The 24,757-nt window shown below is 44.1% G+C and overlaps 2 protein-coding genes across 2 annotated transcripts in view; both read right to left on the reverse strand.

Annotated features, from left to right (window-relative positions):
• Nucleotides 1-14,838, reverse strand: part of MRPS5 (mitochondrial ribosomal protein S5) — a 68,820-nt gene extending 53,982 nt beyond the window's left edge. Inside the window, exon 1 of the mRNA XM_011956488.1 lies at nt 14,292-14,838. The gene's annotated coding sequence lies outside the window, so the exon portion shown is untranslated. The remainder of the gene's footprint in view (nt 1-14,291) is intronic.
• ZNF514 (zinc finger protein 514) overlaps nt 13,387-24,757 on the reverse strand; it is a 16,644-nt gene continuing 5,273 nt past the window's right edge. Inside the window, exons 2-5 of the mRNA XM_011956486.1 lie at nt 21,544-21,846; nt 18,809-18,935; nt 18,343-18,438; nt 13,387-15,671 (exon numbers count right to left, since the gene is read on the reverse strand). Coding sequence (XP_011811876.1) covers nt 14,686-15,671; nt 18,343-18,438; nt 18,809-18,935; nt 21,544-21,600 — 1,266 coding nt within the window. The 5' untranslated portion in view covers nt 21,601-21,846 and the 3' untranslated portion in view covers nt 13,387-14,685. The remainder of the gene's footprint in view (nt 15,672-18,342; nt 18,439-18,808; nt 18,936-21,543; nt 21,847-24,757) is intronic.

A 24,757-nucleotide genomic window follows, 5' to 3' on the forward strand; every position in this document is an offset into this window, starting at 1 on the left:
CCTGTTTTCTTCTAAGAGTTTTATCATTTTAGCTTTGATGCATTTTGCGTTTATTTTTGTACACTGGGTTAGGTAAGAGTCCAGTTTTTGCATGTGGCTGTACAGGTATCCCAGCAGCATTTGCTGAAAAGACTATTCCTTCCCCATAGAATGGTCTTGGCACTCTTGTTGAAAATTAGTTGACCACAGACACATAGGTTTATCTCTCAGCTCAAAATTCTGTTCTGTTGGTCTACGTGTCCATACTTTACCAGGTCCATATTATCTTGACTACCATTGCTTTATAGTGAGTTTTGAAATTAGTAAGTGTGAGTCCTACTACTTCATTATTCTTTTTCAAGATTGTTTTGGCTATTCTAGATCCCCTGCAATTTCATGTAAATATTAGAATCAACTTTTCAATTTCTACAAATAATATAGCTGGGATTTTATAGGGATTGCCTTGAATCTGTAGATCGATTGGTTAGTATTGTTATCTTCACAATAGTAAGTCTTCCAATGCATGAACGTGAGATGCTTTTTCATTTATTTATATCTTCTTTCATTTCTTTCAACAGTGTCATGTAGCTTTCAGAATATAAGTTTTGCCATTTCTTTTTTTTTTTTGGAGACGGAGTCTCGCTCTGTCGCCCAGGCTGGAGTGCAGTGGTGCAATCTCGGCTCACTGCAAGCTCCACCTCCCGGGTTCACGCCATTCTCCTGCCTCAGCCTCCCGAGTAGCTGGGACTACAGGCGCCCGCCACCACACCCAGCTAATTTTTTGTATTTTTTAGTAGAGACGGGGTTTCACCGTGTTAGCCAGGATGGTCTCAATCTCCTGACCTCGTGATCCACCCACCTCGGCCTCCCAAAGTGCTGGGATTACAGGCGTGAGCCACCGCTCCCAGCCGCCATTTCTTTAGTTAAATTTATTCCTAAGTATTTTATACATTTTGATGCCATTGTAGTATACATGGAATTGTTTTCTTTCCTTCCTTCTTTCTTCTTCTTCTTTTTTTTGAGACAGGATCATGTTTTATTGCCCAGGCTGGAGTACGGTAGCATGATCATGGCTCACTGCAGCCCCAACCTGCTGGGCTCAAGCAATCCTCCTACCTCAGCTTCCCAAGTAGCTGGGACTATGGGCCCACACCACTGTGCCTGGCTAATTTTTGTATTTTTCATAGAGACAGGGTCTCACTATGTTGTCCAGGCTGGTCTCGAACCCCTGGGCTTAACCAATGCTCCTGCCTCGCCCCCCTAAAGTGCCGGGATTACAGGCATGATCCATCACATCTGGTCTGGAATTGTTTTCTTAATTTCATTTTTGGATTGTTCATCACACATGTATGGAAATATTATTCATTTTTGTCCAGGCACAGTGGCTCATGCCTGTAATCCCAGCACTTTGGGAGGCCGAGGCAGGTGGATCACAAGGTCAAGAGATCGAGACCATCCTGACCAACATGGTGAAACCCCTCTCTACTAATAATACAAGAATTAGCTGTACCTGGTGGCCTGTATTCCGAGCTACTTGGGAGGCTGAGGCAGGAGAATCACTTGAACCCGGAGGCGGAGGTTGCAGTGAACCAAGATTGTGGTACTGCACTCCAGCCTGGTGACAGAGTGAGACTCTGTCTCAAATAAATAAATAAATAAAATATTATTCATTTTTGTATATTGATCTTGTATCCAGCAATGCTGCTAAACTCATTTACTCTAAAAGGTTTTTGATGGATTCCTTAGCATTTTCTATACACAAGATCATACCATTTGTGAACAGAGTTTTTCATGTTCAACCAATTAAACATTTACAGTGTTCTTTTTTTTTTGAGATGGAGTCTCACGCTGTTGCCCAGGCAAAAGTGCAGTGGCGTGATCTTGGCTCACTGCAACCTCTGCCTCCCAGGTTCAAGGGATTCTCTTGCCTCAGCCTCCTGAGTAGCTGAGATTACAGGCATGCACCACCCCGCCTGGCTAATTTTTGTATTTTTAGTAGAGACAGGGTTTCACCATGTTGGCCAGGCTGGTCTTGAACTCCTGACCTCAAGTGATCCACCCACCTCTGCCTCCCAAAGAGCTAGTATTATAACCATGAGCCATAGCGCCTGGCCTACAGTACTCTATTATTCTCTCCCTCTGACATTTCTGTTCACCACTGCGGCACTCTGAATCTTGCCATTCTCCTGCTCCTAACACTAAGGAAAGGGGGGGACCTCACAATTGTCTTACCTAACAGAAAGTTATGGAACTTCCTGTAGCTCACTCAGATCCCTTAGAGACTCCTGTGAGAACCATGGGCTCCTATTTTTGTTGTTGTTTATGATGGATGATACCTTAAAACTAAGCAGGATAAACTATTACTAATTTAAGTTATCTTTAGAGTATAGTCCCCTATCTGAGGCAAAGTCACCCAGATGGCAGAACTTATCTCACTTACTACATAAAGCTCATCAACTAGTCAAATACCAGAGAGTAAACATATATACAGATGGCAGACATCCTTGGGAGGAGTATATGACTTCAGGGTACTCTAAAAACAAAGAGCGTTTCCTAACCTCAGATAGAACCCTCTTCAAAAATGAACAACAAATTAAAGAACTTATATTAGGTAGATGCACTCCTACTTCTTAGATTGTAGCTGTTACGAAAGCTGAGGCTCATGAAAAGATAGTATGAGAAGTGATAATATGAAAAAGATAATATGGAAATGAAAGAAAATGCTCTAGCTGATTTCTACGCCGAAGAAGCAGCCTTACCCAAAGCCATGTTCCTCACTGAACCCTCAAAGGATCCATCTCTGGAGGAATTCCAAGAGATTAAAAAATATCAGTATTAAGGCCCTGATTCTGGAAATGAAAAGTGTTAAAACTTATAACCTTCACTCAAATAATCCCTAGTGCTCCCGAAATGGCCATGTGGTTGTGCCAGATTTTTTCAAGTGGGCATCAGCTAAATTTCTCCATTATATTATCCATTATGGTACATATGAATCAGTTACTATCTTAAATTAACATTGATGAAGACACTTTAAAGCACAGGTTTTAAACAGTATTTTTAGGCTGTACACCACCTGTCAACATAGTCCTGGAAAAACTGTAAAGGGAGGACATGGCCAGGAACCAAAGTCTCAAAAGTCCTCTGGAAACTTTCAGATGGATTTTATCCAGCTTCCTCCCTTCATGATATTTGAATATGTTTTAGTTATTGTATGTTTTAGTATTGTATGTATTATATTAATGGGTTGAAGCATTTCCTCTCTGAAAATCTGCAGCCCTTACAGCCACTAAGAGGTTTCTAACCTGGAACATCCAAACTTTTATAGCGAGTGATCAAGGCACACACACGTTAGGGGAACTGATAAATGAACAGTTTGGATATTTGTCCCCACCCAAATCTTATGTTGAAATGTAATCACCAATGTGCGGGTTGGGGCCTAGTGGGAGGTGACTGGATCATGGGTGTGGAGTGCTCATGAATGGAGTGAGTTCTCATGGGATCTGGTCACTTAGGTGATACCTCCCCCTGCCAACTCTTTCTCACTCCTGTTTTCACCATGTGATGTGGCCACTCACCCTTTACCTTCCGCCATGATTGTAGCTTCCTGAGTCCACACCCAGAAGCTGAGCAGGTGTCAGCACTGTGCTTCCTATAAAGCCTGCAGAACTATGAGCCAGTTGAACCTCTTTTCTTTACAGATTACTCAGTCTCAAGTATTTCTTTATAACAATGCAAGAATGGCCTAATACAGAAAATTGGTATCCAGCAGTGGGGCATTGCTATAAAGATAACTGAAAATGTAGAAGCAGCTTTGTAACTGGGTAACAGGCAGAGGGTGGAAGAGTTTGGAGGGCTCAGAAGCAGACAAGATGATGAGGGAAAGTTTGGAACTTCTTAAAAGACTAGTAAAGTGCTTGTGACCAAAATGTTGATAGTGATATGGACAATGAAGTCCAGGCTGCCAAGGTCTCAGATGGAAATGAGAAACATATTGAGAACCAAAGCAAAGGTCACCCATTATGCCTTAGCACAGAACTTGGCTGTATTGTATCCATGCCCTAGGGATCTGTGGAAGTTTCATTTCAGGGTGATGATTTAGGGTGTCTGCCAGCAGAAATTTCTAAGCAGCAAAGCATTCAAGATGTGTCTTGGCTGCTTCTAATAATCTATGCTCAGATGTGGAAGCAAAGAAATGACTTAAAGTTAGAATTTATATTTCAAAGGGAAGCAGAGTGTAAAAGTTTGGAACATTTGCAGCCTGATCTTGTGGCAGAGAAAGAAAAAGCTTTATTGGGAGAGGAATTCAAGCCGGATGTGGAGCAACTACTTGCTAGAGATATTTGCATAACTTAAAAGGATCCAAGTGCTAACAGCCCAGACAATGGGAAAAAAGCCTCTAAGGCATTTCAGAGACCACTGTGGCAGCCCCTCCCATCACAGGCCCTGAGGCCTAGGAGGAATGAATGGTTTTATGGGCCAGGCCCATGGCCATACTGCCCTGCACAGCCCAGGAAAATGCTGCTCATATCTGCTGCTTTAGTTCCAGTTGGGGTTCAAAGGGGCTCAGGTACAGCTGAAGCTGCCACTTTGAAGGATGCAAGCAGTAAGTTTTGGTAGCTTCCACGTGGTATTAAAGCTGTTGGTGTGCAGAGTGCAAGAGTAAATAATGCCTATCAGGCTCCATCTAGATTTCAGAGTCTGTATGAGAAAGGCTCAGTGTCCAGGCAGAAGCCTGCTGCAGGGGTGGAGCCCTCATAGAGAACCTCAACTAGGGCAGTGTCAAGGGGAAATGTGGGGTTGGAGCCCCCACACAGTGTCCCTAGTGGGGCACTGCCTAGTGGATCTGTGGGAAGGGAGCTGCTGCCCACCAGATTTCAGAATGGTAGAGCCACCAGCAGCTTGCAATCTCAGCATGGAAAAGCCACAGAGGTGGAGCTGCCCAAGGCCCAGGAGCCCACCCCTTGCGACAGTGTGCCCTGGATGCAGGATATGGAGTCAAAAGAGGTTATTTTGGAGCTTTGAGATTTAATGGCTGCCCTGCTGGGTTTCAGAGTTGCATGGGGACTATAGCCCCTTTCTTTTGGCCAATTTCTCCCATTTGGAACAGGAATGTTTACCCAATGCCTATATACCCCTTGTATCTTGAAAGAAAATAATTTGGTTTTTTATTTTTTAGGCTCATAAGTGAAAGCACTTCCCTTGTCTCAAATGAAACTTGAGACTTCAGACCTTTGAGTTAACTCTGGAATGAGTTAAGACTTTGGAAGACCATTGGGAAGGCATGATTGTGTTTTGCAATTTGAGAAGGACATGAGATTTGGAGGGGGCCAGGGACAGAATGAAATGGCTTAGATATTTGTCCCCATTGAAACCTCATGTTGAAATGTAATACCAATGGTGAGGGTGGGGCCTGGTGGTAGGTGATTGGTTCGTGGGGGTGGAGTTCTCATGAATGGAAAAAGTGCTTACAAGATCTGGTCATTTAAAAGTATGCTTGGGAGGCAGCCATAAAAAAGGATGAGTTCATGTCCTTTGCAGGGACATGGATGAAGCTGGAAACCATCATTCTCAGCAAACTATCACAAGGACAGAAAACCAAACACCGCATGTTCTCACTCATAGGTGGGAATCGAACAATGAGAACACTTGGACACAGGAAGGGGAACATCACACACCGGGGCCTGTTGGGGGCGGAGGGAGGGTGGGCTGGGGTAGGGATAGCATTAGGAGAAATACCTAATGTAAATGACGAGTTGATGGGTGCAGCAAAGCAACATGGCACATGTACACCTATGTAACAAACCTGCACATTGTGCACATGTACCCTAGAACTTAAAGTATAATAATAACAATAAAAGGCCAGAAAAAAATTTAAAAATTAAAAAAAAAGTATGGTGGGGGAGCCAGGCACAATGGCTCATCCCTGTAATCCCAGCACTTTGGGAGGCTGAGGCAGGTGGATCACTGGAGGTCAGGAGTTTGAGACCAGCCTGGCCAACATGGTGAAACCCCATCTCTACTAAAAATACAAAAATTAGCCAGGTGTGGTGGCATGTGCCTGTAATCCCAGGGAGGCTGAGGCAGGAGAGTCACTTGAACCCAGGAGGCAGAGGTTGCAGTGAGCCAAGATCGCACTCCAACCTGGGTGATGGAGCAAGACTTCGTCTTGAAAAAAAAAATGTTGGGATGTTGGGGGAGCTAAACTATGAGGACGCGAAGGCATAAGAATGATACAATGGAGCCAGGTGCAGTGGCTCATGCCTGTAATCCCAGCACTTTGGGAAGCTGAGGCAGGCGGATCATGAGGTCAGGAGCTACAGACCAGCCTGGCCAACATACTGAAACCCTGTCTCTACTAAAAATACAAAAATTAGCCAGGCATAGTGTCACATGCCTGTAGTCCCAACTACTCAGGTGGCTGAGGCAGGAGAACTGCTTGAACCTGGGAGGTGGAGGTGGCAGTAAGCTGAGATCATGCCACTGCACTCCAGCTTGGGCAACAGAGACTTCACCTCAAAAAAAAAAAAGAATGATACAACGGATGGACTTCAGGGAGGGAAAAGGTGGGAGGAGGATGAGGGATAAAAGACTATACATTGGGTACAGTGTACACTGCTTGGGTAATGGGTGCACCGAAATCTCATAAATCACCACTGAAGAACTTATTCATGCAACCAAATGCCACCTGTTCCCCAAAAACCCAGTCCCAGGTATTTCTTTATAGCAATACAACAGCCTAACACAGGAACCACTATAACAAAACTCCATAAGGAATTAACCCTTACTCAAAAATTATACTTCCTTTACTATCCACAATCTTCTGGAATGCTTGGAAGAATAAACAGCATCCTTAAGTTAAAATAAACAAAAATTTCAGAAACCTTTGCGCTCTCTAGGCAAAGGTACTTCCAGAATCCCTTACGGCCATTTGGTTCACTCACCTGGGGACATATCAGTTCTCCCGCTAAGAAATGGTAACTGGAAGGCCCATTTATTTAGGGATTTTACCTCCAATACTATACGCTACCATGCTGTATGCAGGCACGGCAAAATAGGGTAAAGGACTCAAGTACTGTCACCAACAGGTTGAGGCCACCTTCCCATATTTTCCTAAACAGTCTCTTTATAATGTTAAATCATGAGATTTTGTCTACTGGAAGAGTCATCCAAGAAAAACTGCTTTTGAACCTTATTGTGAAGGATGTTATCAGGTACCATTAGCAAAAAATACAGCAGAGAAACTCCAGGGAACCAATCAATCAAACTCTGAGGAGTCAAGTTGTCCTCATTTCACAACTAAGGAAACAATTAAGAATTAATGTAACAAGATCCTAGCACTTTGGGAGGCCGAGGCGGGTGGATCACGAGGTCAGGAGATCGAGACCATCCTGGCTAACACGGTGAAACCCCGTCTGTACTAAAAATTACAAAAAACTAGCCGGGCGAGGTGGCGGGTGCCTGTAGTCCCAGCTACTCAGGAGGCTGAGGCAGGAGAATGGCGTGAATCCGGGAGGCGGAGCTTGCAGTGAGTCGAGATCCGGCCACTCATTCAGCCCAAGCGACAGAGCGAGACTCCGCCTCAAAAAAAAACTAACGTAACAAGATGCCTACTCCCGTAGAAAATTACAAACTAGGATTATCCAGAGCATTCTATACGGAGCTGATCTTCAGAACTATACAGATAATTCAAGGCCCTCAGAATAAACTACCCTGAACAGTAGATAGCCTCTACGCAAGATGTCAGACCAAGACCTCTGTAAAAATTCTGTTTTGTTCTTCCTCTGCTTGCTTATGGTCATTCTTCTTTTCATTTTCTACACACCCCTGGTTGTCATCCACCCGCAGTGGCCCTTTGTCTCTTTTCTTTAATTTTTGTTATAATTGTTAGGTCAGAACACACTCATTCTAATGCCATTCTTACATTATCCCAGACAGTAGCCACTGCCCTCCATCTTACCAACACTGGTTATACCATCTGTCACTAGACCACCATGATAAATACATTTGACAAGTTCTAGTCTCATCAAACGAGTCTATAGGGGAATTATAGGCAATGGCTTTTTCACTTGCACCTACAGAGCAAATGACACTAAATAAACACACCTGTGGTTTTACTAGTGTCCTTCTCTCCCAGAAAAAGAAACAATTATGACAAGATGTTGATCTGACTCCAGGTAATTCTAAATTTGAACCCAATGAACTTCATAGGGTGATGAGTTAGTTACTATCACCTGGAAGAGACATTAATAGGAATCCAAATTTGTAACACAGTTAATGTAAGGCCTTCGTTCCAATTTTGAGCCATGAAACAACTCCCTTTTTTCCTGGAGTTTTATGTGCCCCTACCAGGTTCACTTCATGTTTAGCCAGGACATCTGTTCTTATTTTCCTCAGATTAAGGAACAGTATTTCAAGACTTGCCTGTGTATTGAAATCCTAACTCTAGTCACCAATGCTGGAAATTCCAACTCAGGCAGGAGCTCCAGAATGAGATCACGCCTGATTATTCAGACACTCTACTTGAGGCATTGCTTACTTACTGTTTATGTGAACAGAGCAGTGTTCCAATGGCAGGAAATAAAAAGACTGAAAAAGACCTATCGCTACCTCTGGCAGAATGTATCAATGACACCACCTCTTCCCCAGATGGAATACACATCTGTCTCAACTCACTGGCATAAGTTGTGATGGACGATTGCATTGCTAGGATTGCCTGTTGGCTAATCAAGGTAGCATCTGTGTCATTGCTATCACTTCTTTCTCTACTTGGATTAATGACACAGACATGGTAGAATAAGCTATACATCACCTTGAAGAAAGCACTTCTTTGCTCAGTGCTTCTGCACAACTGCTGTCTTATCAGACGATTGCCATAATGACATAGGAAAAAGATCAAGAAGATATTCTGGTACAGTTTACTACAGAGACAGCGAAACAACCTCCAAGTGGTGAAGGTCTGGATGTCGTGCCTTCTCTGAATCGGTCAATCTTTCTCAACAAAGAGAATGATCAAAAAGGAAGTCCTTGACAGTCTTAGTGTTTGTGACTTGTTTATTTGAATAATAATTGAATCGTTTTCATATTGATTTGTTTGAGGTTGTGTGCTTGTGAAATAAAGAACTTGGGCCGGGCGCTGTGGCTCACACCTGTAATCCCAGCACTTGGGGAGGCTGAGGCGGGTGGATCACCTGAGGTCAGGAGTTCAACACCAGCCTGACCAACATGGAGAAACCCGTCTCTATTAAAAACACAAAATTAGCTGGGCATGGTGGCGCATGCCTGTAATCCCAGCTACTCAGAAGGCTGAGGCAGGAGAATTGCTTGAACCCGGGAGGTGGGGTTGCAGTGAGCCGAGATCGCGCCACTGCTCTCCAGCCTGGGCAACAAGAGTGAAAATCTGTCTCAAAATAAAATAAAATAAAAATAAAGAACTTGGCTGGACTTTGTCCCTAGTTCCTGGGAAATCACCTCTAGATCACTGGAATTTCCTGAGGGATGGAAGTGCCTTTTACTATTCATGGTGGGCCACATCTTGTGGGGGTTCAGTCAGGATGGTGGGGAAAATTATATGACGCAAACCTTCTTGGAAAGCCTGGAGGGTTTGCTCAAGTAATAAACTTGGCTGAAGGCAGCCTTGTCCTCTTAAATAAATGAGAGTAGAAACAAAGGAACGTGGGGAGTTTACCTAACTAGTTTGTTTACTCATGTGGTCCTAAGACTAACCTTTGATTTACAGCGGGTGCTTAACTGCTTTCTACTCGGGAAGTCCACAATGTCAATTACCATCTAGTGGTGTTGACTCAAGTCTCTGTCAATTAATCTTTACTGAATAAATGCAAGTCTCACCGGCTGGTCAGGGCAGCGGTCCCAACTGTTGACAGCACTCTGCTTGGAGTCTGTAAGCAGCCTGGACACTCAGCTGGACTGGCAAAGCAGAATGTCTGTGTGTCAGTGTACTTTATTCATCCATTGTTGGGTCAGGGTCTGCAGGACAGACTCCCGCATTTTCTGATAGTTTATGCTAAAGAGGTGACTCACAGTTGGCCTCTACTTTATGCTAATGAGATAACCGGATGGCTGCAATGGCTGCTGGTCATGCCAGAAATACCAAGCATGTAATTAGAGTTGGGGCTTTGAGCCATGTAATATCAGCCACACCTCTAGGGAGAGGAGGGGGAGCTGGTGATTTGAGTTCCACTGTGAGGTCAACGATTCAATCATTCATGAATACGTAATGAAACCCCAATAAAAACTCTGGACACCTAAGCTCAGGTGAGCTTCCATGGCAGGCATTTCTCTGTGCATTGTCACACATCAGTGTGCCAGCAGGGTAACATGCTGCAGGGGAGACAGAAGCTTTGCATTTGGGGTACTCCCATACTCTTCCCTATGCATCTCATCCTTGGGCTGGTTCTTATTTGTATCCTTTTTCTATAATTGTCATCATAAATACAGAACTCTCCTGAGTTCTGATATTCATTCTAGAAAGTTATCAACCTGCAGGGGTCAGGAGAATTCCTGAATTTGTAGCCAATTGGTTATAAGTAAAGGTAGCCTGGGAACTCCCAGATTTGTGGCTGGTGTCTGAAGTGAGGGCAGTCTTGTGGGCTACTGTGTCCTTAACACATGAAATTTGTCTTAACTCTGGGTAACTGGTATCAGAAGTCATCACACTGCTACAAAATAACACTGAATTTCTATGTAAGCCCCCCCACTACACACACACCCCAACCTATCCCTAGAAGACGGAACAGTGCTAATCTATATTTGCATTTGAAAAATAACTACAGTAAGCAATATCACATTTTTCTAAAGAAATATTTAATTGGTAGTTTTCTAGAAAGAAAGCTTTTCATCTAGTACAAAAACATGCAGTCGGAAGCACTGAGAAAACTGGGCAACACAAGAGAAGCATGAGATGTGACATGAAGCAGCTGACAGTCTGTGTAAGTCAAAAATAAAATTCTAAGCACACAACCAACTGAATGGACCCTTCTGCTTGGCCAAGAGCATCAGGCCATGACAGGAATGGGTGGTCAGACGTACCTCATTATACCTTCCTCTCATTCAGGCACAGTGGACCAGCATTAACTTTAAAACAGAGACCAAGGCTGACAAAAACAGACTCTTTGTAACAATAAGATAACATGACAGATAACAGGCCCTGAGAGAAATCTAAGTATTTTACCCTAAAATAAATTTCTCTTAAGTCTGATAAGACGCATTTACAATCTACTCTCTCTGAAACCTGCTACCTTCTGGCTTCATCTCATAGTAAGAACCTTGGTCTCCACAACACCTTATCTTAACCCAGACATTCCCTTCTATCGATTCCAGGTCTTTGGATAAACCCACTGTCAATTAGAAAATCTTTGAATCCACCTGTAACCTGGAAGGCCCTCCCTCTGTCCCTGTCCCTTCCCCACCAGCTTCAAGTTGTCCTGCCTTTCTCTATCGAACCAATGTAAATCTTACATGTATCGATGTCTGACATTCCCCAAAATGTAAAAATGTATGAAACCAAGCAGCAGCCTGACAGCACAATTGTCTCTTCTTCTCACATATTCTTACCATGTTAACCATACTCACCAGTTTGAACCCAGTGTCCTGCCCTCCAAAAATCCTTTGCCCTTCCTGCAAGATAAATCCTCACTCCCGTGTGTGGTATATAATGTCCTCTTTAGGCTGCCCCAACCTGCTGCTGCTCCTGACAAGAGGCACTTTGGGCACATGTTCTCAGGATCTCCTGGGGCTGTGTCAGACTTGTTTCTTATCAGACTTAAATCTATTTTGGAGTAAAATACTTTGATTTCTCTCAGGACTTACTGTCATGTTGTTATTGCTACAAAGAGTCTGTTTTTGTTAGTCTTAAGGTCTCTGTTTTAAGGCAAATGCTGGTCAACTATGCCTACAGGTCACTCATATTTGTCTCAGAACAAATCTCTTAAAACTATTTTACCATTTGGCTTTTTCTGTTGTCATCTGGTTCAGGAAATAAGAAAGTGGTAAAGTGATAAAAATTATTTAAATAGATCAAGACAGTGATAAGATTTACCACAAGTCTAGATATCATCCATTTTTAAAAACTTATGCAAACAAATGTTTATGATTACAAATGGTAAGATATGACTTCATATCAGTTTTCAAGAGAACACCTCTCCAAGGAAGGGAAAGTTACATGGGTTTCTGACTGATTATGTAGGCTTTAGGTAGGTAGAAAAGGCACCCCAGGCCAATGGAACAGCTAAGGTAAAGGTTTACAGGCGAGAAGCAGAAAGGCATGTCTGAGGGATGATAAGACAGCATTTGTGTGCAATGGAGGCTTCTGTCAGGAGCAGCAGGAGGTTGGAGCAGCCTAAAGAGGGCATTTTATACCACACACGGGGGTGAGGATTTATCTAGTAGGAAGTGCAAAGGATTTTTGGAGGGCAGGACACTGGGTTCAAACTGGTGAGTATGGTTAATATGGCAAGGATACAAGAGAAGAACAGATTTTGGACAAAGACCAGTTACAAAATTGTGACAGATGTCCAGGTATAAAGCGATCTGGGTAGGTACAGAAAAGGGCACTGGGAAAAAAGGGAGAGATGGAGCAAGAAAATATTTGCTATTTCTGCCCTGTAAACCTTGGCTGTCTGGGAAGAAATTTCTGTGTGATTTTTGGGCTCCAAGACTGGCATCTCGACCTCAGTTATCCAAGTACTTCCAGATCCAGATGCCCCCCGTGCATCCTGCCTGCCCTGGCCAACCTTGTGGATGCTTAGACCCAGCCTGTCTGCACGGGCCCGCTTTGTGCTGGTTCCCTGAATTCTGGGCTCAAGTTCCTCATCTGGACTTTAAATACTTGAAGGATTTCCCTCAGTACAGGCTAATCCTATTAGGCAAGTATCCTTCGGTCTACACCAGCTCCTGGTCTAGGCTTCTCCACCTGGGTTACAGAGCCAACATGGTAGGGACTCTAAAGAGCCTGACAAGGTTCTGAAACCCAGTACATGCAGGGGTAACTATTATAGAAAATAGAAAGCAATACCAAAAATGCACAGATGGCTTGAAGTAACAAACAAAACAGGAACATTTGTTTAGCAATGGTTGGTATATCTGTAAATTCGATTTTGAAAAATGATTTTATTGAGGTATATTTGCCATAAAATCTGCCCATATAAAGTGAACAATGCAATGATTTTTAGTGAAGTTACCAAATTGTTCAACCATCACCACCATATAGTTTTAGAACATTTTCATCACCCCAAAAAGATTCCTTGTAACATTTGCAGTTACTTTGTTTCTGAAGCTCTGCCATTTCTGGACATTTCCTAAAATGGTACTAGAAAATATGTGGTCTCTGGCATCTGCCTTCTTTCACTTAGAATCATGTTTTTGAGATCTGGATTGTGTATAATGTACCCATATGTTAGTAATTTTTAATATTTAAACAAGGTTTCATTTCATTTCAAAAATTCCAAATCTATTAGCATAAAGATGTAATGAAAATTGCTTTTTGTTCAATACTAGACCACTCCATTGCCTCACAAAGAAAGGTAACATGTGCTACAGAGAAAGCAGTGCATGGAGGTGTTGTACTGGAAAGGTCCAGTCTACTAATCTCCATACTACAGCTGTGAACCACAGGAAAGAGGCCCAGCCTGTCGCTTTTTGAACATCAGTTTCATTAGCTCTAAAATACGACTGCGCTAGATCATGGGTAGCTGTCTACCTTTCTCAGCCTCCATCCTCTGCACCATGCATGACACGCTGCCCCGTCAGTAACAGCATGAGGAGGCAATGCACAAGTGTGGTTATACAAATGGTCCCACCAGGCAGAAAATCACCAGACAAGGTGATTTCTCAGCTTCTTTTCAGCTCTAGTTTTATACATCTCAAGTTGGAAAGGAACTTTCCTCACATTCATCATGTTCCCAAGGCTTCTTTTTGAGGTGAATACTGAGGTTTGAACTGTACTAGCGGGTTTTCCCAGTTTCACTAAATCTGAAGAGTTGCTCTGGCACAAATTCTCTAACGTGTTTTTGCAGAACATCCATGAAAGCCTTTCCCACGCTCATCGCAGTACCAGAGTTTCCAGCTAGTAGGGAGAGTTCTAAGGGGCTTATAAAGCAATGAGGTTTGGCTGAAGGTGCTCCCACATTGCCCACATTCACAGGTTTCCTCAGGTATGAATTTTCTGAGGCTTAATGAGGGATGAGCTCTGACTGAAGGCCTTCCTCTGTTTCCTGCTTTCATAGGGCCTCTCTCTAGTATGTATTCTTGATGCCTAGTAAAGGAAGAGATACTACTTAAGATTTTTCCACACTTACCACACTTGTAGAATTCCTCTCCAGTACGAGTTATCTGATTTTCTTAAAGAATCAGTATGTAACTGAAGGCTTGCCACACTCACTGCGTTGATAAGCCTCCCCCGTGTCGGCTGTCTGATGCTGAATAATATGCATCCTCTGATCGAAGCCTTTCCACATTCACTGCATTCACGTGGTTTCTCACTAGTATGGATTCTCCTGTGTTTGGTAAGAGAGGGGAGGCCCACCCCCTCCTGACATTGATAGGGATTCCCTTTAGTAATTATTTCCTGATGTGGCACAAGATGTGGTCTTCCCACACACATTACACCTTCAGGATCTCTCTCTGATACGAATTCTTTAAGTTCTGGTGATATCTGCACCCCAGCTGAAAGCCCTTCTATATTCACTGAATTCATAGGGGTTTTCTTCCAGCATGACTTCTCTGATGTTTAATAAGGGATGCAGTATGAGCAAAGGCCCTTCCACACTCGTTACATTTGTAGGGTTTCTCTCCAGTGTGAAATCTGTAATGTTGAGTGAGAGATGAACTCTGGCTGAAGGCTCTCCCACATTTATTACATTTGTAGGGTTTCTCTCCAGTGTGAAATCTGTAATGCACAATGAGTGATGAGCTCTGGCTGAAGGTCCTCCCACATTCCCTGCATTCATAGGGCTTTTCTCCAGTATGAGTCCTCTGATGCTTAATAAGGGAGGAAGTGTGGCCAAAGGCTCGTCCACACTCATTACATCTGTAGGGTTTCTCTCCCGTGTGAAATCTATAGTGCAGGACAAGAGATGAGCTCTGGCTGAAGGCTCTCCCACATTCACTGCATGCATAGGGCTTTTCTCCAGTGTGAGTTCTTTGGTGTTTAATAAGGGATGAAATATGACCAAAGGCTCTTCTACAGTCACTGCATTCATAGGGCTTTTCTCCAGTGTGACATCGCTGATGGCGCCGGAGTTCTGACTGGAAGTGAAAGGACTTCCCACATTCATTGCATTTACAAGATCTCTTCCCTGGATGGGTTCTCTGAGAGTTACTTCCCTCTGGACTCTGCCTGGATTCGGTGTCACGTTTATAAGATCCTTCTCCCATTAGAACACTGTGTTGGTTAACAAGGACTGATCTTAAACCTAAGCTTCTCCCGAATCCATTCCATTCGTAATCTCTGCTAAGGGTGGTAGCAGATGTGTGAGTGGTTGACATCTGTTTCAGACGTGTCTCCTGTTTTATCTGCTGCATCTCTAACTGGCCATCACAACCGCAGACTGCTTTCAACTTGGAGAACTGCAGCACATCTTGAATATGTTTTTCCACTGACACTACCTGGAATAATTCTTCTTTGGAAATTCCCCAAGTTGGCATTGATTCGTTGGATTTAGACCTTCTCTCCCAGTCTGTTCAAAAAAAAAAATGAAGACATTCTAGTATGTAGAATGTCCTATGTACCAAGAAAAGCAAGCTCCTATGATAAATGTGAAATAATTAAGCTTTAAAATAAGACCCAAAAGGGATGTATAGATTTTTTCAATAACGGCTTATGTCTGAAAATGGTTTTGGAGTATCGAGAACAAGTGATGGGCAGATGACTGGAGATTAAGAAAATCTGAGCGATCTGTGTTTAGATTCCGGTATGCAAGGTAAGTCCAAAGACCAAAGATAAGAGGAGGGTAGGAAGGGTGACAAGGGAAATAGACTCAGTTTAAGGGATGGGGACAAAAATCAATAAACCAAGTATAGGATTGTAAGTCACCAGGTACAGATTCTAGATTCTCACAATCTCTTCAGGCCTACGTAATCGTAACAGAGTTCTACCCAGCCTTCCTACCTCCAGGTTTCCTGACACCCGTCACTTTCTTCTTTTCCAAATGCCCATTTCCTTAAGTTTCTTCCCAGTCTTAACCTTCCAAAGGCTCTCCAGTGCCTACAGGATAAACCCGTAATCTTTCACTATAGCTCTGTAATACTTCACCAGGTCCTGTCCTCTTTTTCAGCAAGTGCCTTGAGCACAGAAACTGGCTGCCTTCCTGTTTCCCATACATCCACTGCCCCTCTCACCACTCTCTTTCTTTAAGACTTTGCAGGCCGGGCGCGGTGGCTCAAGCCTGTAATCCCAGCACTTTGGGAGGCCGAGACGGGTGGATCACGAGGTCAGGAGATCGAGACCATCCTGGCTAACACGGTGAAACCCCGTCTCTACTAAAAATACAAAAAACTAGCCGGACGACGTGGCGGGCACCTGTAGTCCCAGCTACTTGGGAGGCTGAGGCAGGAGAATGGCGTGAACCCGGGAGGCGGAGCTTGCAGTGAGCTGAGATCCGGCCACTGCACTCCAGCCTGGGCGGCAGAGCGAGACTCCGTCTCAAAAAAAAAAAAAAAAAAAAAGACTTTGCATACCTTTCAGGGACAAGCTCATGTCCTCCATGAAGGATTCCTTTAACACCTTAGTGCATACTCTACATTATTATATATTATGCACATATACATATAACATGTATCATATCACTCTACATAATTACAATGGACAGAGAAACTCTCCCCTAAAGATGCCCATGTCCTAAGCACAAGAACCTGTGAGTGGTCACCTTACATGACAAGAGGGACTCTGTAGATGCGACTAAGGGCTCAGAGCTGGAGATGGGGAGATTCTCCTGGACTATTTAAATAGGTCAAATTGAATCACGCGTGCTTAAAATCGGAGAGCATTTCCTGGCTGCGCGGAAAGGTGTGTGAGCAGCTGCTGGTTTTGAAGATGGAGGAGAGACACTTTCAGCCAAGTAATCTGGAGTCTCTAGAAGCTGGGAACACCCATCTGTTTGTAGCCAGCAAGAAAACAAGGACCTCAGTTTTAGAACTGCAAGAAAGTGGTGCTGCCAACAACCCAAATGAAAAGAAAAAAGGTGCCAGACACTCCAGAAAGGTACACAGCCCTGTGGACATCTTGGTTGGAACCATGTGACACACGTGCCAGACTTCTGAGCTGTGAACTATGACATGAGTTTGTGTTGTTTAAAGCCGCCAAGTTTGTGCCACTCTGTTTCAGCCACAGTGGAAAATTAATACAATAATAAAAACAGGCACACTTCTGAAGAAGGAAATGACTGGTAATGCCTAACCAGTGGTCCCAGAGGCCAGTCAGAGAGTTTCTGAGTCAGTAGGTCTTGTGTGGCTCCTGGGAACCTGAATGTGTAACAAGCTCCCTGGGACATTCTGAAACATAGCCATCCTTCTACACCACTGTTAAATACACAGACGACCAGATCCAGATGTCAAACCCTTGATCTCATTTTGGAAGGAAAAAACATCAAGTATGTACCAGTACAGAGGAGATCAGCATCTTCCCCCTCTGCCATAACCTAGGCTCCTCTCATAAAGCCCAGCCTATCCTCTCAGGAATTTAGCACCACTTTCCTGAGCTTCAGCTATGGCCACGGGTAAGATTCTGGCTCATGGAAATGAACTGGCATAGACTGTCACGTGCCCCCAGTGTGCTTGGGTTACACACGGCAGTCAGGAAAGCTTTGAGTCAAGAATTCTGCTCCAGGGCATATAGCCTACCAGGTACTCTCAAGTCACCTAAGAATCCAAGGTCTCAAAGGGATGGTGTCAACAGCTGTCAAGGAGTGGTCTTTGTTCCTGGAACCACTTTTTTTGAGACTCAGCTTAACCAAGCTTGAAGTGTCCTCACCTGGATCTTTCTGACATCTCCTGTCTGTCACTGCCTGTAACCCTTTCATTTCTGGGGTGCTCAACTTTTCTGTCTGATCCCTCACTAACTCCCTTACTCTGCTGATCTAGGACTGCCTGGCCCGATATGATTGCTGATCCACCTAACACCGACTATGAGACATCTCGTGACGCTGCATGGCACCAGTAACCCAGAAGGCATGGGCAGAGATGGGTACCAAACAAAGCACAAAACCTAGAAAAGAAAATGAACATCTCCTCTTCTGACACCAGAAATAATTATAAACTTCAACATACCAGAGTTGAGTGCTCCTGCCAAGTGAGCTCATCTTCTGAAAAGACAGCACTTCGCATATGCAATGCTCTCACTCCCTCACTCACCTGAGTGGGCCCCTGTTGAGACGTCTCTCTCCACGATGAAGGGCTCGCCCCCTTCCTCCAATTGGCAGATCACATATGGTTTGGATACTAGAAGGCCTGATGGTAGAGAAGGAAAAGGATTTTGGTTGTGTGTGCCAGTGGCCAAGTCTTTGGATATTCATCTTCAAGGTGGAGAAATACTGTAGGTGTGGAAAGCCTCCAGGGAATAGGCATTGTGAAAGATCAGGAACACAGCCAGGTAACTTCCCATTTCAACTCCGTAAGTAGCTGGATGTTTCCTAGAACTAGGAACAGAAATACCGTCTCACTGGGCCCCAGAGAGAATGTAAATGTCTGATTCCCAGACTTCCCAAGGAAACCCAGGGCAAGACTCAGTCACCCGGCCCAGACATCGCTAACTCTTACACATCAAGGAAATCAAGAAGTCCTGTGGGCAGGCTTTGGGCTTTGGAGGCCTTGTGCTCACCCAGAAAGGCCAGGTTCCTGAAGTTCTCCAGCATCACCTCCCTGTAGACGTCCTTCTGAGCAGGGTTCAGCTGCCCCCACTCCCACTGGGTGAATTCCACAGCCACATCTTCGAATGTCATCAGGTTCTGAAACACAGAAGACACTCCGGTACCCTGAAGGAGCACCCTCATGGCCCTGGGGAGAAGAGCGGGCAGGCATCTAAGGAGAACCTCAGGACAGGCAAGAAGGGATTCTGAGTGCCTGCCAGCTATCCCAGTGCCCACAGAGTTGTGGGTTTTCTTATCTCAAAAATATTTAAGCTGCTGCAGGGATTGTACCATCCTTACTACTTGGTATCCCACCCAATGTCCACTTATATGCCTATCAACATAAAACTGCTAGGAAATATAACCAGTGTCTCAGGTGAATCAGGCCTGTGGAGACATTCTTCTTCTTTTTTTTTTTTTTTTTTTTTTGAGACGGAGTCTCGCTCTGTCGCCCGGGCTGGAGTGCAGTGGCCGGATCTCAGCTCACTGCAAGCTCTGCCTCCCAGGTTTATGCCATTCTCCTGCCTCAGCCTCCCGAGTAGCTGGGACTACAGGCGACCGCCACCTCGCCCGGCTAGTTTTTTGTATTTTTTAGTAGAGACGGGGTTTCACCGTGTTAGCCAGGATGGTCTCGATCTCCTGACCTCGTGATCCGCCCGTCTCGGCCTCCCAAAGTGCTGGGATTACAGGCTTGAGCCACCGCGCCCGGCCGAGACATTCTTCTTAGTCAGAGGTAAATGTAATATATTTCCTCATTTGTCAAAAGGTCTTATTCTCAATCTAGTTACATTTAATTAAAATCAATTAGAATTAATGACGAATATGCTTTGCATTCCCAAATGCACAAGGATCGACAGTTTTCTAATAAAGTATTTTTGAAACTTGTGACCTATGATTTTAACAACAGTAAGGTCAAATCAAGTAATCTGGAGCTTATGATAATTTACCCTCCACCTGCCTGCCAGCACACAGTTCAGCAAAAGTAAATCAAGTGGCTTTATGATGAAACAGTAAGTTTTGTGAGTTTGACTAGCATGATCCTTTCCCCCAAAGCCTGATCATTATTCAGTCCCTAAGTTTACAAAGCTGAGCATGAGACCCCGGATCCCAGGTCACCCTTACAAAGTCTAACGATTCCATACGTCCTGGCCAGAACTATCCTGTCACCTTCAATCTCAGTAATTAGAACACCTCCCATTTGGCTTATAGTGTATGGCAATCCACTAAAAAGCAGAATAGGTGAAAGTCCTATAAATTCCTGTTACTTTTACCCCAAAGTATTTAGAAATCAAATCCCATTTAGATACTGATTCCATAGAAAAGCTGAATAACAATTTTGTAATATAAAAATCATCCAAAATAATCACACATGAAAAATTCACTACTATAGTGACCTCTTTTGATAGGTTATATTATTTGTCCAAAATATCCACCGGCCCTCCCTAAAGAATTGAGCTTCTGCCACCCCCTGCCCCAGGCGGGGCGATGTCATCTGCTTTCTCACATGGACTGTGAAAGACATGATCTACAGGTGAGCAGGAGCCTTCAGGGCCAGTGGGGGTTCTGCAGTTGTCCTTTCCTGTCTGCCTTGAGAATGGCAAATGATCTGAGTGAAGATGTGGGCAAAGCCTCAGCTGTCATGTAACATGGGCAAGAGGGAACCTTCCATGGCGTAAATCTCTGAGGGTTGGCTGTTGCTATCATGGCATAACTGGCCTATACGGACTCATTAAAAAACTGGTACTCAAAGTGGAGTTCTGCCATAACAAAAAGCCAAAAATAGATGACACTGGAGTCCAGGCCAGGCAGTGAGGAAACTTACTGGCAAGGTGGCAACCCATGTAATTTGGTGGTGAACTGTTTGGTGAAACTATTGCCTTCAGTAACTTCAAAGATGAACAATGAAAGCATGAGCTTGTGATGTTATGAGAAGAGACTGGAAACATAACATTAGTAGTGTGAGTTGGTTTTATTGGCTGAGTTTGACAAAGTATTAAAAGAAAAAACGAGCTCAAGACTTGTGGTTTGCAAAACAAAAGTGGAAGGCAATAGGAAATGTCCAGAAATGCTAGGACTTGCAGGGTTGGAGACAACCAGTTCTCATTTCCAACTGGCCAAAGACAATATACATCAGCTTCTGCATGACAACGACTAATTAAAACTCAGCCCATTATCAGGCACCAAATCATAGATAGGGTTTGTCAAACCTTTGGTTTAAACCTCTGAGTAATTTCAAAAGGCTCCCAGTAAATCTCCCAATAATTTCAAAAGGCTCCCAGTAAAGGTTTTCAGTGGGACCAAACTGTTTAGAGTGAAAAAAGTATGGATTTTCAAAGGAAATCCAAACACTCCACAATTAAGGCTAACGAAGGGGGCATATTTCAAAAAGAACCGTGGGTCAGACCACTGACACATGGAGCCAACTGGAAACAAATTCATAAAAAGCTGATGAAGTTTTTTAGAGCTGCACTTAAAACAATCCAGGGCCACCAACCTACTCTGGCAGGATGGAAAAGCTGCTTTGCCCCCAAGAAAGCTTATTCTCCGGTATCACCTTCATATGACACCAAGCAGGTATCAAAAGGAAGGAACTTCCCAAGGGCAAAGCCAACAGCCAAGGCAAACACTAGGCTGGGGAGCATCACCCAGGGGGCAGAACCAGGGAGGAACCTGCAGACTTTCCCACTCCAAGACCAAGGGTCCTCACAGTGTCTGTCCAGTAGAATTTCACCACTGTTATGGACCTGGGACTGGCTCTTCCCATGCTTCCCCTTTCTGCAAAGGAATGTTTACCGAGACCATCCTGTCCCCATTCCTCACTGTATATTGTATATTGGATATATGGATTCAGGTAATTGTCCTTTTAGTTTATAGGTATCCAGACCCACAGGATCTCCATCCGGACTATCGCGCCATCCAGGACTTTGATCATGATGCTCTGACTGGATGTGGCTCCTGGGTTAATTCTCTTGGAGGGTATTTTGTGTGCAGGAGAGAGGGAAGTGAACATCTATGGTTAAGAAAATATACAGTGATAGATGGATTATTTGCTTAACATAATCCCTGCCCTTCCCTTTGGGATCCTCACTCTAGGAGGCTAATACTTCCCACTTCGTTAACATCAAGATTGGCCATGGGACCTGCAGCAGCCAGTTGGCTGTGAGCAGAAGCCACATGGGCCACTTCTGAGTGGAAGCCCAAAGAGCTATCCCCGGGTTCTGACACTGCTCTTTCCCTCTGATACAAGAACAGCACAGGCTGGGGGAGGGGCGCCCGCCATTGCTGAGGCTTCAGTAGGTAAACAAAGCCGCCAGGAAGCACGAACTGGGTGGAGCCCAGTGCAGCTCAAAGAGGCCTGCCTGCCTCTATAGACTCCACCTCTGGGGGCAGGGCATAGCTGAACAAAAGGCACTTAAATGTCCCTGTCTGAACAGCTTTGAAGAGAGTAGTGGTTCTCCCAGCATGGAGTTTGAGAACTGAGAACGGACAGACTGCCTCCTCAAGTGGGTCCCTGACCTCCGAGTAGCCTAACTGGGAGGCACCTCCCAGTAGGGGCCAACTGACACTTCACAGGGCCGGCTACCCCTCTGAGATGAAGCTTCCAGAGGAATGATCAAGCAGCACATTTGCTGTTCTGCAATATTCGCTGTTCTGCAGCCTCCGCTGGTGATACCCAGGCAAACAAGGTCTGGAATGGACCTCCAGCAAACTCCAACAGACCTGCAGCTGAGGGTCCTGACTGTTGAAGGAAAAATAACAAACAGAAAGGACATCCACACCAAAACCCCATCTGTACATCACCATCATCAAAGACCAAAGGTAGATAAAACCACAAAGATGGGGAGAAACCAGAGCAGAAAAGCTGAAAATTGGCCGGGCGCGGTGGCTCAAGCCTGTAATCCCAGCACTTTGGGAGGCCGAGGCGGGTGGATCACGAGGTCAGGAGATCAAGACCATCCTGACTAACATGGTGAAACCCCGTCTCTACTAAAAATACAAAAAACTAGCCAGGCGTGGTGACGGGCACCTGTAGTCCCAGCTACTCGGAGGCTGAGGCGGGAGAATGGCGTGAACCGGAGAGGCGGAGCTTGCAGTGAGCGCCACTGCACTCCAGCCTGGGCGACACAGGGAGACTCTGTCTCAAAAACAAAAAAAAAAAAGAAAAGCTGAAAATTCTAAACATCAGAGCACCTCTTCACCTCCAAAGGAAAGCAGCTCCTCGCCAGCAATGGAACAAAGCTGGATGGAGAATGACTCTGACAAGTTGAGAAAAGAAGGCTTCAGATGATCAAACTTCTCCAAGCTAAAGGAGGATGTTCGAACCCATTGCAAAGAAGCTAGAAACCTTGAAAAAAGATTAGACAAATGGCTAACTAGAATAACTAGTGTAGAGAAGTCCTTAACTGACTTGATGGAGCTGAAAACCACGGCACAAGAACTACGTGACGCATGCACAAGCTTCGGTAACCAATTCGATCAACTGGAAGAAAGGGTATCAGTGATTGAAGATCAAACGAATGAAATGAAGCGAGAAGTTTAGAAAAAAAGAGTAAAAAGAAACAAACATTTCTCCAAGAAATATGGGACTATGTGAAAAGACCATATCTACATCTGATTGGTGTACCAGAAAGTGACGGGAAGAATAGAACCAAGTTGGAATACACTCTTCACGATATTATCCAGGAGAACTTCCCCAACCTAGCAAGGCAGGCCAACATCCAAATTCAGGAAATACAGAGAACACCACAATGATAGTCCTTGAGAAGAGCAACTCCAAGACACATAATTGTCAGATTCACCAAAGTTGAGATGAAGGAAAAAATGTTAAGGGCAGCCAAAGAAAAAGGTCGGGTTACCCACAAAGGGAAGCCCATCAGACTAACAGCAGATCTCTCAGCAGAAACTCTACAAGCCAGAAGAGAATGGGGACCAATATTCAACATTCTTAAAGAATTTTCAACCCAGAATTTCATATCCAGCCAAACTAAGCTTCATAAGTGAAGGAGAAATAAAATCCTTTACAGACAAGCAAATGCTGAGAGATTTTGTCACCACCAGGCCTGCCTTACAAGAGCTCCTGAAGGAAGCACTACACCTGGAGAGGAACAAGCAGTACCAGGCACTGCAAAAACATGCCAAAATGTAAAGACCATCAATGCTAGGAAGAAACTGCATCAACTAACAAGCAAAATAACCAGCTAACATCATAATGACAGGATCAAATTCACACATAACAATATTAACCTTAAATGTAAATGGGCTAAATGCTCCAATTAAAAGATATAGACTGGAAAATTAGATCACGAGTCAAGACCCATCAGTGTGCTGTACTCAGGAGACCCATCTCACATGCAGAGACACACATAGGCTCAAAATAAAGGGATGGAGGAAGATCTACCAAGCAAATGGAAAGCAAAAAAAAAGCAGGGGTTGCAATCCTAGTCTCTGATAAAACAGACTTTAAACCAACAAAGATCAAAAGAGACAAAGAAGGCCATTACATAATGGTAAAGGGATCAATTCAACAAGAAGAGCTAACTATCCTAAATATATAGGCACCCAATACAGGAGCACCCACATTCATAAAGCAAGTCCTTAGATACCTACAAAGAGACTTAGACTCCCACCCAAAAATAATGGGAGACTTTACACCCCACTGTCAACATTAGACAGATCCACGAGATGGAAAGTTAACAAGGATATTCACGACTTCAACTCAGCTCTGCACCAAACAGACCTAACAGACAGCTACAGAACTCTCCACCCCAAATCAACAGAATATACATTCTTCTCAGCACCACATCGCACTTATTCCAAAATTGACCAATAGTTGGAAGTAAAGCACTCCTCAGCAAATGTAAAAGAACAGAAATTATAACAAACTGTCTCTCAGACCACAGTGCAATCAAACTAGAACTCAG

Source organism: Colobus angolensis, unplaced genomic scaffold (genome assembly GCF_000951035.1).
Source record: "Colobus angolensis palliatus isolate OR3802 unplaced genomic scaffold, Cang.pa_1.0 Scaffold42, whole genome shotgun sequence".
NCBI lineage: Eukaryota > Metazoa > Chordata > Mammalia > Primates > Cercopithecidae > Colobus > Colobus angolensis.